Raw genomic sequence first — 12,680 nt, 5'->3', positions numbered from 1 at the left:
AATCAATACATTAATAAATCAATACATTAATCAATACATTAATAAATCAATACATTAATAAATCAATACACCAACACCTAAATGCATAAATCAACGAATTAACATCAATACACCAACACCTAAATGCATAAATAATTAACATCAACACCTACGAGACATACAATACAAATACCCTCGTACAAGAGATCAGCCAATCAGAGCGCACCAATTGGTAAGCAACCACCGGCGCACCCGTGCACCTTAACAAACCATCCGCAAACGGAGAACAAAAAACGAAAGGGGAACCCTTAGTTTTGATTTTGCAACGCTTTTCGTTGAATTTTTCTTTTTTTTCAGTAATAAAATTACTGTGATGAGGTTATAAATATAAATATAAAATTACATCGCTTTGTTCTTTCAAAAATTCTGTTTTTCGAATTAACATCTCTTCTTTGTTTAATAAGTATTTACCATTCGTCTATTAAAGGACCCCTAACAAAGGAGCAAGACAACAATCGCAGAAAACAGAGTTACTACCCCCCGTTGGCAGAGTTTAGAAAAAACACCCATACATTTTTACATTTTACTTTTTGTATTAAATTCAACACAAATACTGAAATTTGTCAGTTTGCGATTGGAATACTCCTTTTTATCATAATTATAGAAGATGTCATTAGTAGGTATCAAGAATAGCATTGGTGCTTTATTGAAGAGAACCAAATCCGACGATGAATTGGAGCATGTTGATCATTTACTAAATCAAAATCAATCGCCATATGGTGCCACCGATAATCCTGATCGTGCCCAACAATCGGCAAACGAAGAAGCTATATTGAATGCGGTCAAGTCCAACGATTATAACGAGGAAGAGGATGAAGAAGCAAAGGGGTTTTTCACCAAATTTGACCCAAGAGTTATGTCGGATATCATTATTGGGTTATCGGATGGATTAACTGTTCCATTTGCATTAACTGCCGGGTTATCTTCGTTGGGTTCAACCAAGATTGTTATAACTGGTGGTATGGCCGAGTTAGTTTCTGGATCCATATCGATGGGTCTTGGTGGTTATTTAGCTGCCAAATCAGAATTGGACTACTATAAATCAGAAGTTAAAAAGGAAAAATTACAATTTTTCAAAAAACCAGAAACAATTAATCAAGACGCTGCTGAAATCATGTTAGATCTAGGGGCTTCAGAATCAACCATTGCCTCATTTTTAAAAGATTTAGATTCCCAACCAAAAAATTTAATTGATTTTGTTATTAGATTCGGTAAAGGCTTAGAAGAACCCGCTGAAGGTAGAGAAATCACTTCGGCTTTAACCATTGGTTCCAGTTACTTTTTGGGTGGGTTCATTCCTTTAATTCCTTATTTTTTTTGTCATATAGTGGAAACCGGCTTAATTGCTTCAGTCATTGTCATGATTGTTACTTTATTCATTTTTGGTTTTATTAAAACCTCAATCTCTTTAGGTGAAGATTGTGGTACCAATAAAAAATTCACCGAAGGTATACAAATGGTTCTTATTGGTTCGGTGGCGGCCGGGGCTGCTTGGACCCTTGTTTATTTCATTGATAATTAATCTTTTGCATCATCGCTGGCTAAGTATGGATTTCAGCATTACTGGGAAGCTGTAGATATTGTTTACTGTGTATATTATTTAATCTTAACGTCTAATATGTCTCTATTGGTTGTAAAAAAAAAAACACAAACTGTACGGGTGTAGGAACAAAGTGTACGGGTCTTTACTTGGGGAAGGATTTATAATTTTTTTTTCAAACTTTAGTGGCAATTCAACCATTACCTTACCTTCTAATCAATCATTAAAATGTCCCAAAGAGCTGCTAATCTTGCTTCAAGACTCGCCATTGGTGCCGGTGTAGCTTTCACTCTAGGTGAAGCTTCTATATACGATGTCGAAGGTGGGAAACGTGCAGTTATATTCGATCGTTTGAAAGGGGTTCAACCACAAGTTATCGGCGAAGGTACCCATTTCTTATTACCATGGTTTCAAAGAGCAATTATCTATGATGTTAGAACCAAACCAAAAGTGATGGCCACCACTACCGGTTCAAAAGATTTACAAAATGTATCATTAACCTTGAGAGTGTTACATCGTCCAGAAGTTAGAAATTTACCAAAAATTTATCAAACTTTAGGTTTAGATTATGATGAAAGAGTTTTACCAGCAATTGGTAATGAAGTTTTGAAAAGTATTGTTGCCCAATTCGATGCTGCCGAATTAATTACTCAAAGAGAAGTGGTAAGTGCAAGAATTAGACAAGAATTAAGTAAAAGATCCGATGAATTTAACATTAAATTAGAAGATGTTTCAATTACCCACATGACTTTTGGTAAAGAATTTACTAAAGCCGTCGAACAAAAACAAATTGCTCAACAAGATGCTGAAAGAGCTAAATTTTTGGTGGAAAGAGCTGAACAGGAACGTAGAGCTAATGTTATTAGAGCCGAAGGTGAGGCTGAATCTGCCGAAACCGTTTCAAAAGCTTTAGCCAAGGCTGGTGATGGTTTATTAATGATTAGAAGATTAGAAGCTTCAAAAGATATTGCTGGTTTATTAGCTAACTCTCCAAATGTTTCTTATTTACCAGCTGGTGGTAAACAAGGTAATGGCGATGGTAATAACTTACTCTTAAACGTTGGCCGTTAATCCCCCATTTCAATAAGTCATGTACATAGTTATTTAGTTTCGAAAAATTATACAAAAAAAAAAAAAAACCTAAAAATGTAATCTCTATATACAAAATTATATATTTAATTCAACTAATTCATCATAAGCTCCAGGAGTAGTTACTTTTCCTGACCTGATTAAACTTTCAATATCTTCAACTTCTTTAACACATCCACTAGTTAAATTTAAAATATCTTTACTGTATTTCCCAACAACTATATCATCTTCAACTCTAACACCAATTCCTTGATATGCTTTTGGCCATTTATCATCCTTTGGTACATACACCCCTGGTTCTATTGTTACCACATTACCAGCCTTCAATTTTTGATATCTTGAAACTGAAGGAATGTCATGTAAATCTAAGCCTAAATGATGGCCAATATAATGTGGATACAAATATCTGCTAACGTCACCAGAATTAATTAATCCAAATCCTGGTAAATTTTTCAATTCTTGAGTTAAAACTTTAACTGAAACTTCATGAATATCATTCAATGATACTTGATTACTTTCAAAACATTGATCAATACAAACTTTATTTGCATTTAATACAACTTGATATATATCTTTTTGTTCGGGTGTGAATCCTTTAGGTGAATTTGGCCATGTTCTTGAAATATCAGCACAATAACCCCCTAATTTTCCTCCAGCATCAACGAAAACCATCTCATCTTTATATAATAAGTCATCATTTCTAGTATAATGAATAATTAATGCGTTTGATCCACTGGCAACCACTGGAATATATGCTTGTCTATCACAACCTCCTTTAACAAATTGGTAATCCAAGTACTTCGACAAAGTCTTTTCAGTATGTATTGGATCGTCACTCCCAACTTTGGCAATGGCCTTGTTAATAGCTCTTGATGATATTTGGCCGGCTTTATGCATTACTTTGATTTCAGCCGGGGATTTGATTGATCTTTGTTTTGCAATGGTAGGTTTAATCGATCTGATTAAACAATTTCTGGAATTTTTCAAAGTTTCATTAATTGTATTAGGAATCTTATGAACGGAAAAATTATTGAAAAAAGTTTGAAACTTTGATGAATTATTAACCCCTGATTTTGATTTATTCTTATCATCCCAATATACATATTCATTCTTCTTCAATAAACCATCCAAATATCTATCAATCTTATTAATATCCTCAACATAATCGGCATTGAAAAAATCATAAGCTCCTTGCATTCCCGATCTTTCCCCTTCCCATAATTCAACCGCTGGATTCTTGGTGGGCACCAACATATGCAACGCAATATCTTCGTCGCTACCTGTATTCAGCGTTTTTTCAATTATGGCAACGGAGTCCGGTTCTAGCCATCCAGTCAAATAATACAAATCATTATCCTGTTGGAACTCATGAAATACACTACCACTGCTGAACTGCACTTGATTACCAACCAATATAACTATGGACTTGGCTGGTAACTGGGCCATAAGCTCGGCCCTTCTATCATAATACTCCAATGCACTGATCCCAGGAGTCAAATATCCTGGCTCTGGTAAATAATGTCTTCTTGTTTCATGGGTTGGTTGTCCAGTACTAAACAATTCCGCAGGTCGGGTTTCAATTTGTAAGCATCTCTTACTTCCGTAGACATTTCCAGCCCTAATCGACCGCATCCCCCACGACCGAGCCTGTCTTATGGCTCCTAGCCTCAACGGGAGTAGACTTATCATCACGAACTTGAAAGGCTGCAAAATTTCAACAATTGCAAAATTGTTAAAAAAAAAAAAAAAAAAATAGCAATTTTTCAAAAATACTCGAGGAAACCAATGATTTTTTTTTGTTCTTTTGCTCCAAGGGAAAAAGCATGTCATGAGTTTTTTTAGTAAGATCGCACACCTTATCGAAGACATAAATCTTGCTTGAATCGTCTTCTTAGATATATATACCAAGCGGACCAAGATCATAGAACAGCGTAATGGGCAGCTTATACTTTGATGCTAACCGAGGATTTTGTTTAAATCATGACGTTGACCTGGAACGTCACCACCATAATCCATTGAGAAGACTTTCCAGATCCAATAATAAGACAATTAGGACCAATGGGTTTGATTTGCTACCATTGGATGAAGATGAAAGTGGGAGTAGTAATAATGATACTGATGGGTATTTATCACCGGGACTGGGTACAGGAAGGAAGAATTCTACCGTTTCCGACACCAGTGGAACCTCAGAGTCTCTGGGGAAGAGCAAGAAGAAGTCAAAGGAGGACCGTAAGGAGAAACGTAGACAGAAAAAACACAATTCATATATGAAGAAACTTAATAAGCTTTCGGATGACATTAAGCATAAAAGTTTACTTGATACTTTCAAGAATGAGGAGGAAGAATATAATCCGTATTATACCAAGCATCAATTAACGACATCATATAGTAAGATATTACAATTATTCAATAGGAATAACAAAGAAGATTTCAAGTTATTTCAATTCAATTCAATTGCATTTTATAAAACCGATTTGGACTACTTGTTACCGGAAGAATGGTTGAATGATAATAATATATCATTTATCTATGAATGGTTGATCAATACGTTTGTGAATCCAAATCCATTCAATTTCGAAGTTCAATTATTATTCCCATCATTAGTTCAATTGCTTTTGCACTCATCAATGGAAGGCAATTTAGAAGAAATGTTACCTATGAAGGAATTGATGAAACTGAAATTTATTTTCATGCCATTCAATCAATTAGAAGAAGATGAAGTTAACTTAGAAAAAGCCAATAACGGAGATCATTGGATATTATGTTTGCTTTGTCGTATAAATAACAAACTTTATATATATGATTCAATGGCTTTTGAAGACGAAACTGATGAAAGACAAGATCAATTATTGGAACAATTGGTGGATAGATTACAATCCTGTAAATCTTTATTTAAAAATAATTCCAAGATTGAAATTGTCAAGATGACTTGTGATCAACAAGATAATTCAGATGATTGTGGAGTTCATGTCATTATGAATACTTGTATATTGATTAAACGATTATTTTATGGTGATAAAAGTGATGAAGAGGCCGTGGACGATGAAACTAATTCAAACAATGATAATGATAATGATGATGATGATGCATTTAATCCAAGTGATTATAAAGTTAATTTAGATTTAAGCGAACTTAAATTGAATGCTTTAGATGCTAGATTATATATGATGACTTTGATTCATAAACTATCTCAAGAAGAAGTTGAAAAAATAGAAGATTAACTAAAAAATCTCTCAGTAAGTATACCTCTCATTAGACTAGCGAATGAATCAGATTCAAGATCACTTGATAATGTATTTAATTCCTTTTGTAATTTCAAAATCCTTAAATTTTCATCTTGTTGATTTATATCATTGAAGAAATAATCTAATTTTGAATTATATCCAATTTGTTGTTCACCAAGATTTAGAATCGACATTAGTGCTAATAAATCATTAGATATTTCTTCCGACTGTGACTCTTTATAACCTAATTTTTTCAACATTGTAAGCCTTGGAATTTTAGAAGATACCGATAAAATTAATAGAAAATTTTTGAAATCAATGATTAAATTAAGATAATAAATGAATTTTTTAGCATTTGAAAAGTTATTTATAAATCTTTCATTCGATGAGGGTAATAAATAACCGAGTTTTGAATAAATTTTTAAAATGAATTGATCATTAAGCAATTTAGCTTTCGTTTCCCAAGTGTTCAATTCAGAAATATTTAATAACAATTGATAAATACTAGATTCGAGCCCATCATTAGATACGATCAAATCAATAAGTTGTTGATCAATGAAATTCCTTGGATCTTTATTGGTAGTATTACCAAAGTCATTCATAAGAGTTAATTCTTTAAAAGGTCTTGTGAAAATTGAAGCCAAACAAATAGCTGAAAGTAATTCTGACTTGAATTCAAAATCATTAAAAATTATTTCAAGGGTTGTTATATTTGGAATATTACTATTAGATAGTAATATTTCATAGCAATTTTCCAAAAAATGATTCATATCATTTTCTTCAAACATAAGAATTACATTTAACCATTTAATTAACCAAAAAAATTTCAATTCTCTGACAAGGCCCTTTTTAGTCAAATCCGATAATTTTGAAATGGTATTATCATCATTAGACTGATTTTTCAATGAATTGAAAAGTATTTCATTTTTAGCATAATAAAAATTGATTTTCTTCAATAAATTATCATAATTTTTAATTTTACTGGATATAGCACCTAAGTTATTATTACCAATTGGGTTTGAATAACTTGAAGTCGGTTCATTTTCAAACAGTTCATCAATTGGTATTTTCTCCTTATCTTCAGAAGTTGGGCCCAACTGAAAAGATGCACGAGTAGTAGTAGTAGTCTCATTATTATTAGGAAACCAAAGTTGACTATAAATTTGTAATATGAATTGATAAAAAAAGAATTCAACGTACCTATTATCAACCAATTGATTGTGATTATGAGCTTGAGATTGGAACTGAATAAACGAACTGAATAGATTAATGAAGTAGGATGCTTGTTGATAATCATTCTTTATCATAAAGTGAATATAAACTTTTTTAAATTCATCAAATTTAAATGATTTATCATCTTGGTTCAAATCATCATTTTCGAGCAGTTTTCTAAATGCTTTTAAATTCAATAAACCTTCTTCCTGTTCAATAGAAGAAATCCATTCTCCACTATACTTATGAGACACCGAATGGCTATTCAAGTGGTCAATCATCGCTTGATAACTTGGATGAAGCGTTTTATATTGATCCATCAATTCCAAGCATGATTGAGCGGCTAATGTTAAATCATCAAATTCACCAGCGGCCAACTGGGACGAATTGATTAAGGTATCAAATTGATTAGCCAACCTTGGGATCCTAAGAAAGGATACGTTCAACTGATCTGGAGCTTGTGAAGTCATTGTTGAGCGATGGTTAAAGTAACTGATAACTAGGTTGATTTTTTCCTTCTCATATTTTGAACTTATAATTACAATTTTACAACTAAATACCTCTAAATACATAAATACACCTATTAATCTATAAAATCAGAGAACTTGTACGGTAAGAATTACAAATGTTAAATAGAATCAGAGCAATACCCCACGAAAGCGGGATCCAACAACTCATCGGCAAAGAACCAGCTTTGTAGATGGCCAGCAACATGACTCCAACCACGGCTCCACTGACGAAACCCTGAATCGAGCCTGATAGCACGTAGATCACAATCACCAAGAGACTATTGAGGATCCCCAGTTTTGAATATGGCAGTAGTTGTTTTGTTTTTTCATTATATTCATTAGATTTATCAGGTTTAGGCTTATCTTTACCATACTGGGAGAACCGATAAGGATTCATGCTAATATTGAGTGCAGCAATGCATCCCACTAGCAAGTAGATGGCTCCAAAGAGTATGAGCGACCAATAAACCGTGAATTTCCAAATATCTATCGAGTAGTATAAAAACAGTTGTTGATATTCAGATTGCGTGGCCCCCAACGGCCAGTACAACGCCGGGAACCGAGGCGTGGTGTATCCGATGGGGATATTCAACGAACTGACAAACACCTTCATTATCAAATTGGAATAGCAGACCAAAGGCCGTCAAGTTGAAGTAATAAAGTGTTGATGTTAGCGGGTCGTGCACAACTGTCGGGAATTTTTGATTCTTTTTCTTTAGAAAAATCGCCACTGGTGAAAAGAAATAGTTAGTTTTTAAACCAGGTTAGACTAGCCAGACAGAAGCAAAAGCAATTGATAGGATATAGTAGAGTCATAACAGATTAATAAGTACACAGATTGATAAGAACATATAGAATAGAGTTACGATGTCCAGAAGATACGATTCCAGAACCACCATATTTTCACCAGAAGGTAGATTATATCAAGTTGAATATGCACAAGAAGCCATATCCAATGCTGGGACAGCCATTGGGATTTTATCAGAAGAAGGGGTTGTATTGGCTTGTGAGAAGAAGTTTACTTCCAAGTTATTAGATGATGAAGGGTCTACTGAAAAATTATATATTTTAAATGATAATATGATATGTGCAGTTGCTGGTATGAATGCTGATGCTTCTATATTAGTTAATCGTGCTAGAGTTACTGCTCAACAATATTTGAAGACTTATAATGAAGAAATGCCTTGTGAAATGTTGATTAAACGAGTTTGTGATGTTAAACAAGGTTATACTCAACATGGTGGGTTAAGACCATTTGGGGTTAGTTTCTTATATGCTGGTTACGATGACAGATATCAATTCCAATTATTTACTTCTAATCCATCTGGTAATTATAGTGGTTGGAAAGCAACTTCAATTGGTGCTAATAATTCTGCTGCTCAAACTTTATTAAAAAAGGATTATAAAAATGACTTAAGTTTAAAAGATGCTTGTGATTTAGCTATAAAAGTTTTATCTAAGACTATGGATAGTTCAAATATGAATAGTGAAAAATTAGAATTTGCTACTTTAAGTTTATCAAAGCAACATGAAGGTAAAGTAATTCAAAAAATTTGGAAAGATCTGGAAATTGATGCTTTAATTAAAGATACCGGGGTTTTAGATGAAAAAAATCAAGATGATGATTAGTTGCATATATAATTAATAAACTGTAAAATATACTGGATTTGTAGATGGAGTTTAGGGTTCTGGTTTAGCGTTGAAAATCTCAGACCGCAACTAAATAAGTTGTAAAAAAAAAAAAATAACGGAAAAAGATCTAATAGAATAAACTACATCTTACCAATTGAACATGGATATGATTAACGTTGGTATAGGAGATACCAATTCCCGTAAGAATCAGAAGCTTCTTTCGGAAATTAATAGCAATAATACCATATCAATTAAGTTAACTAAACATTTAAATGAACTCAATGCTTTCACCAAAGAGTTTCTCAGCCAACAAGCACCGATATTAATGAACTATTCTAATACTGCAAATGAAGAAATTGATCAATTGCAAAATGTCTTCCAAGAAGTGTACTCTTTGTATCAAGTGGATAAGTCTAAGGTTAAGAAATTACCGAGTTTAGCCCAATTAAAATCACTCAGAACCAATTTAGGAGATTTCCAAACCAATAAGGTGGATCCACTTAGTATTAGTTTGACTAATTTCATTAATTATTATACTCTAATTGGAATTAATCAAGAGTTATCAACCACACTCATATATCGAACCATTGTGAACTATAATCAAATCAATTATTGGACCGACCTTCAAGAATCAAATTTACTGAAATTGGTGTATGGTATTCAAATCTTACCAATTGAAATATGGAACTTGAGTCAAGGAATCTTATTACAGTCAAAGGAAAAACTCAAGCTCAGTAATTACGATGTCCATGGAAGTTTTACCGAAGAAGATAATATAGTTTATCACAACATTGAATTATTTAAGAGATTTTTAGCAATTGCTAAAAGCAGTTTTGTTGATTTTGTTAAAGATTCAGTAAGACTTACTAACCCTATAAATTTTTTGCAGAAAAAGGAATCAATGAGAGAAGTGATTGGTAGAATCATTTACTCACCTGTTCAAATGATTAACAAGCGAATTACAGCCAAGATTGAACTAATCAATAAACAACTCGAAATCAATTATGAGCAATTGGGATTGTTAATGAAAAACTTGCCAATTGATATATTACAAAATGAGAAATTTACCAAGGAAATTGAATTTGAAAGTAATTTAAAAATTTTGGAAAAAATTAGTGATTTAGAATTACTGATCAGTTCTAATTCGATCAATCAACGTATCAACACTTTGACTGATCGTATCAATAAAATGAGTCAGTATCATGAACATTTATTGGCAACTCAAAAACCAGGGATTCTCATTAGATACTGGCCAATGTTATTAATTCTCATCAAATACGGACCACTGCAATCAATTAACTTATTTCAAAATCGAAAACTTATCTGTCAATGGATCCAACATAACTTGATTGATACCATAATTGGTTTCTGGACTAATTGGGTAATCACCCCATTAACTAATATGTTTGGAATTTTAAGAAATGATGAAATGAATGAATTAAGTATTACCAGTAAAGAATCTTTGAAAAGTGATTTAGATTCTTTAGAAAGAATGGTGATTGATTATGCCGTGGATTATAATAAAACTGATGAGAGTGATGAATTGAAACTACAAATCCATAACGCCGTCAATCAAGGTGATTTAACTATTTTAATGTCAAATTACGAACAAGATTTGAAAAATCCAATTAAATCTTTAGTGAAAGGTTCTTTGGTCCGAGCTTTATTAATCCAAATCCAGAAAACCAAAGTAGATGGTGGTTTGGCCATCAACGGTATTGATAAATTATTAAAGTCCCAACAATTGGTCTTTGGGGTGGTTTCAATTAGTCCTTCAATCTTTATTATTTATCAACTTTACAATCAATTGATCAGTAAGCGCAATGAAAGAGGCTTGATCATCAACGGAGAAAACGTCAAATTCATTTGTCTCAAATCATTAAACAATATCGAAAAGCTAATCATTAAAAAGGATGATAACTTGATCGATGACGGCAAGATATTCATTGAAATCATCAACTTGATCATTCAATCCGAAAAAGTCATTCCCAAACAATTGAAATCAGAATGGATCAGTGACTTGAATGCCTTGAATGAAGACGCCACCTCCACCGACGATAAGTTGAAAAATATCAACCGTATCTGGAACTTATACGGAGCCTACTTTAGATAAATATACGGAGCCTACTTTAGATAAATATACGTTTTGCAGTCATTAAAAAAGCCTGTACACCAGAAGCCCGTCACATGACCACCCCCAATAACCTCCCCCCTCCAGCAACCGCACTAAACGCCATGTGAATAAAGGAACATCGACCGAAGCTGCGAACGGTAAACGTCATTTCGCGCCCCGGGACACGACCCCGGTCTTTTTGGGGGTCTCGGGCACGACTCTTACCAAAGGAGTGTCGAAGGTCCTACTGGCATTTGTGGGGGGAGAACAAGATATGACTGTAATTTGTAGAGACGGTACAACCAGCGTAGCGGGTAAGGACAGAGCGTAGCAAATAGGGAATGCTAGCGTTTCATGGGGAGTTTAGCTGATTAAATTAGACATTCAAAATAATTAGAAAGAATAGACAAACCTGCTTCCCCACCCCCACAAAACGAACAAACATAAAAAATTGAAAGATCCTTTATTGAGAATTTTTTATAAAAGCATTTGTTATACTTTCTTTTATAGCTATTGATAAAGTTCTTTATGGCTTTGCCAAATACACTGGAAGGAATAAAATGAATTCGGCTACAGTTAGTGCCACTACCCCAGGCACAACTAACACTAGTGATACCACCGGGACCACTAATACCACTGGTGCAACTGGTTCAACTCCGACAAAGAAATCAGCTACCGCTAAATATGGATCCAAGACCCCATCGGGGAATGCTCGAATCTTTAATTGTAAACAGTGTAATCGAGCATTTACTAGAGAAGAACACTTAACTAGACATACTTTATCGACTCACAATAAATTAAAACCATTTATATGTGGAATATGCTCACGACCTTTTTCAAGAAGAGATCTTTTATTAAGACATGCTAAAAACTTACATCAGGGTAGTGAATTGGCAGTAAGCAGATTAAGAAGATCTTATAAGAAAAATAAAGATGGTGAAGAAATTGAAATTGATGAAGATGCCGAAGCTGATGAAGAGGTGGATTCTGCATCGACTTCTTCTCCTACTTCTTCTAACTCGGAGGTTGATGATAACATAAGCTCTGCCACTAGCTCGACCACCACTACATCAGCAAATGATTCCAAACCAAAATCAGATACTCATCCAGAAAGTCATAAACTGGATCAATATGAAACCCCAGAGAAAAAACGATTGAAAATGTCAGTCAATATGCTAGTTAGTTAGCTTTCTATCCTCATTCCTCTTCAATTCTTCGTATTCAATTCTTCCTGCATTATATTTTGTTATTTATTAAAATTATCGATGGTTCGTTTGGTAATCCTTTGATGTAGATTATGATCCCCTCTAACGGTATTTAAT

At 33.5% G+C, this 12,680-nt stretch overlaps 9 protein-coding genes across 9 annotated transcripts; 6 read left to right on the top strand and 3 right to left on the bottom strand.

Moving 5' to 3' along the window:
• Nucleotides 1-646: 646 nt before the first annotated feature.
• On the top strand, nt 647-1,561 carry CCC1 (Ccc1p; the record flags this gene model as incomplete). Its single annotated transcript, XM_020220199.1, has 1 exon — nt 647-1,561. The coding sequence occupies one exon, from the start codon at nt 647-649 to the stop codon at nt 1,559-1,561; it is 915 nt and encodes a 304-aa protein (XP_020075550.1).
• Nucleotides 1,562-1,807: 246 nt separating this feature from the next.
• HYPBUDRAFT_6884 (prohibitin subunit) lies at nt 1,808-2,650 on the top strand (the record flags this gene model as incomplete). The annotated part of the gene is made up of 1 exon (XM_020223615.1): nt 1,808-2,650. One exon carries the CDS (start codon nt 1,808-1,810, stop codon nt 2,648-2,650), a length of 843 nt encoding a protein of 280 aa, XP_020075549.1.
• Nucleotides 2,651-2,746: 96 nt separating this feature from the next.
• On the bottom strand, nt 2,747-4,300 carry HYPBUDRAFT_110927 (aminopeptidase; the record flags this gene model as incomplete). The annotated part of the gene is made up of 1 exon (XM_020218795.1): nt 2,747-4,300. One exon carries the CDS (start codon nt 4,298-4,300, stop codon nt 2,747-2,749), a length of 1,554 nt encoding a protein of 517 aa, XP_020075548.1.
• A 302-nt stretch (nt 4,301-4,602) lies between these two features.
• ULP1 (Ulp1p) lies at nt 4,603-5,889 on the top strand (the record flags this gene model as incomplete). The annotated part of the gene is made up of 2 exons (XM_020218797.1): nt 4,603-5,689; nt 5,780-5,889. 2 exons carry the CDS (start codon nt 4,603-4,605, stop codon nt 5,887-5,889), a joined length of 1,197 nt encoding a protein of 398 aa, XP_020075547.1.
• On the bottom strand, nt 5,886-7,574 carry HYPBUDRAFT_12176 (uncharacterized protein; the record flags this gene model as incomplete). Its single annotated transcript, XM_020219269.1, has 1 exon — nt 5,886-7,574. One exon carries the CDS (start codon nt 7,572-7,574, stop codon nt 5,886-5,888), a length of 1,689 nt encoding a protein of 562 aa, XP_020075546.1.
• A 93-nt stretch (nt 7,575-7,667) lies between these two features.
• HYPBUDRAFT_153305 (uncharacterized protein) lies at nt 7,668-8,256 on the bottom strand. The gene has a single exon (XM_020221471.1). The coding sequence runs from the start codon at nt 8,224-8,226 to the stop codon at nt 7,693-7,695; it is 534 nt and encodes a 177-aa protein (XP_020075545.1). The 5' UTR covers nt 8,227-8,256; the 3' UTR covers nt 7,668-7,692.
• Nucleotides 8,257-8,400: 144 nt separating this feature from the next.
• PRE9 (proteasome core particle subunit alpha 3) lies at nt 8,401-9,242 on the top strand (the record flags this gene model as incomplete). Its single annotated transcript, XM_020219268.1, has 1 exon — nt 8,401-9,242. The coding sequence occupies exon 1, from the start codon at nt 8,481-8,483 to the stop codon at nt 9,240-9,242; it is 762 nt and encodes a 253-aa protein (XP_020075544.1). The 5' UTR covers nt 8,401-8,480.
• A 169-nt stretch (nt 9,243-9,411) lies between these two features.
• HYPBUDRAFT_140875 (uncharacterized protein) lies at nt 9,412-11,399 on the top strand (the record flags this gene model as incomplete). The annotated part of the gene is made up of 2 exons (XM_020219767.1): nt 9,412-9,990; nt 10,051-11,399. The coding sequence occupies 2 exons, from the start codon at nt 9,412-9,414 to the stop codon at nt 11,356-11,358; spliced, it is 1,887 nt and encodes a 628-aa protein (XP_020075543.1). The 3' UTR covers nt 11,359-11,399.
• A 642-nt stretch (nt 11,400-12,041) lies between these two features.
• TRY4 (Try4p) lies at nt 12,042-12,545 on the top strand (the record flags this gene model as incomplete). Its single annotated transcript, XM_020223930.2, has 2 exons — nt 12,042-12,294; nt 12,337-12,545. Coding segments are annotated over 2 exons (462 nt in total), but the record flags the coding sequence as incomplete, so codon positions are not given.
• Between the last annotated feature and the right edge of the window lie 135 nt (nt 12,546-12,680).

This window comes from Hyphopichia burtonii (assembly GCF_001661395.1).
Source record: "Hyphopichia burtonii NRRL Y-1933 unplaced genomic scaffold HYPBUscaffold_5, whole genome shotgun sequence".
Lineage (NCBI taxonomy): Eukaryota > Fungi > Ascomycota > Pichiomycetes > Serinales > Debaryomycetaceae > Hyphopichia > Hyphopichia burtonii.
Note: the sequence above shows the minus strand (reverse complement) of the source record. Positions and strands in the feature narration are given on the sequence as shown.

Coding starts and splice junctions, on each gene's coding strand:
- HYPBUDRAFT_153305 (XM_020221471.1), bottom strand. CDS start 8,226: ATGAAGGTGTTTGTCAGTTCGTTGAATATCCCCATCGGATACACCACG.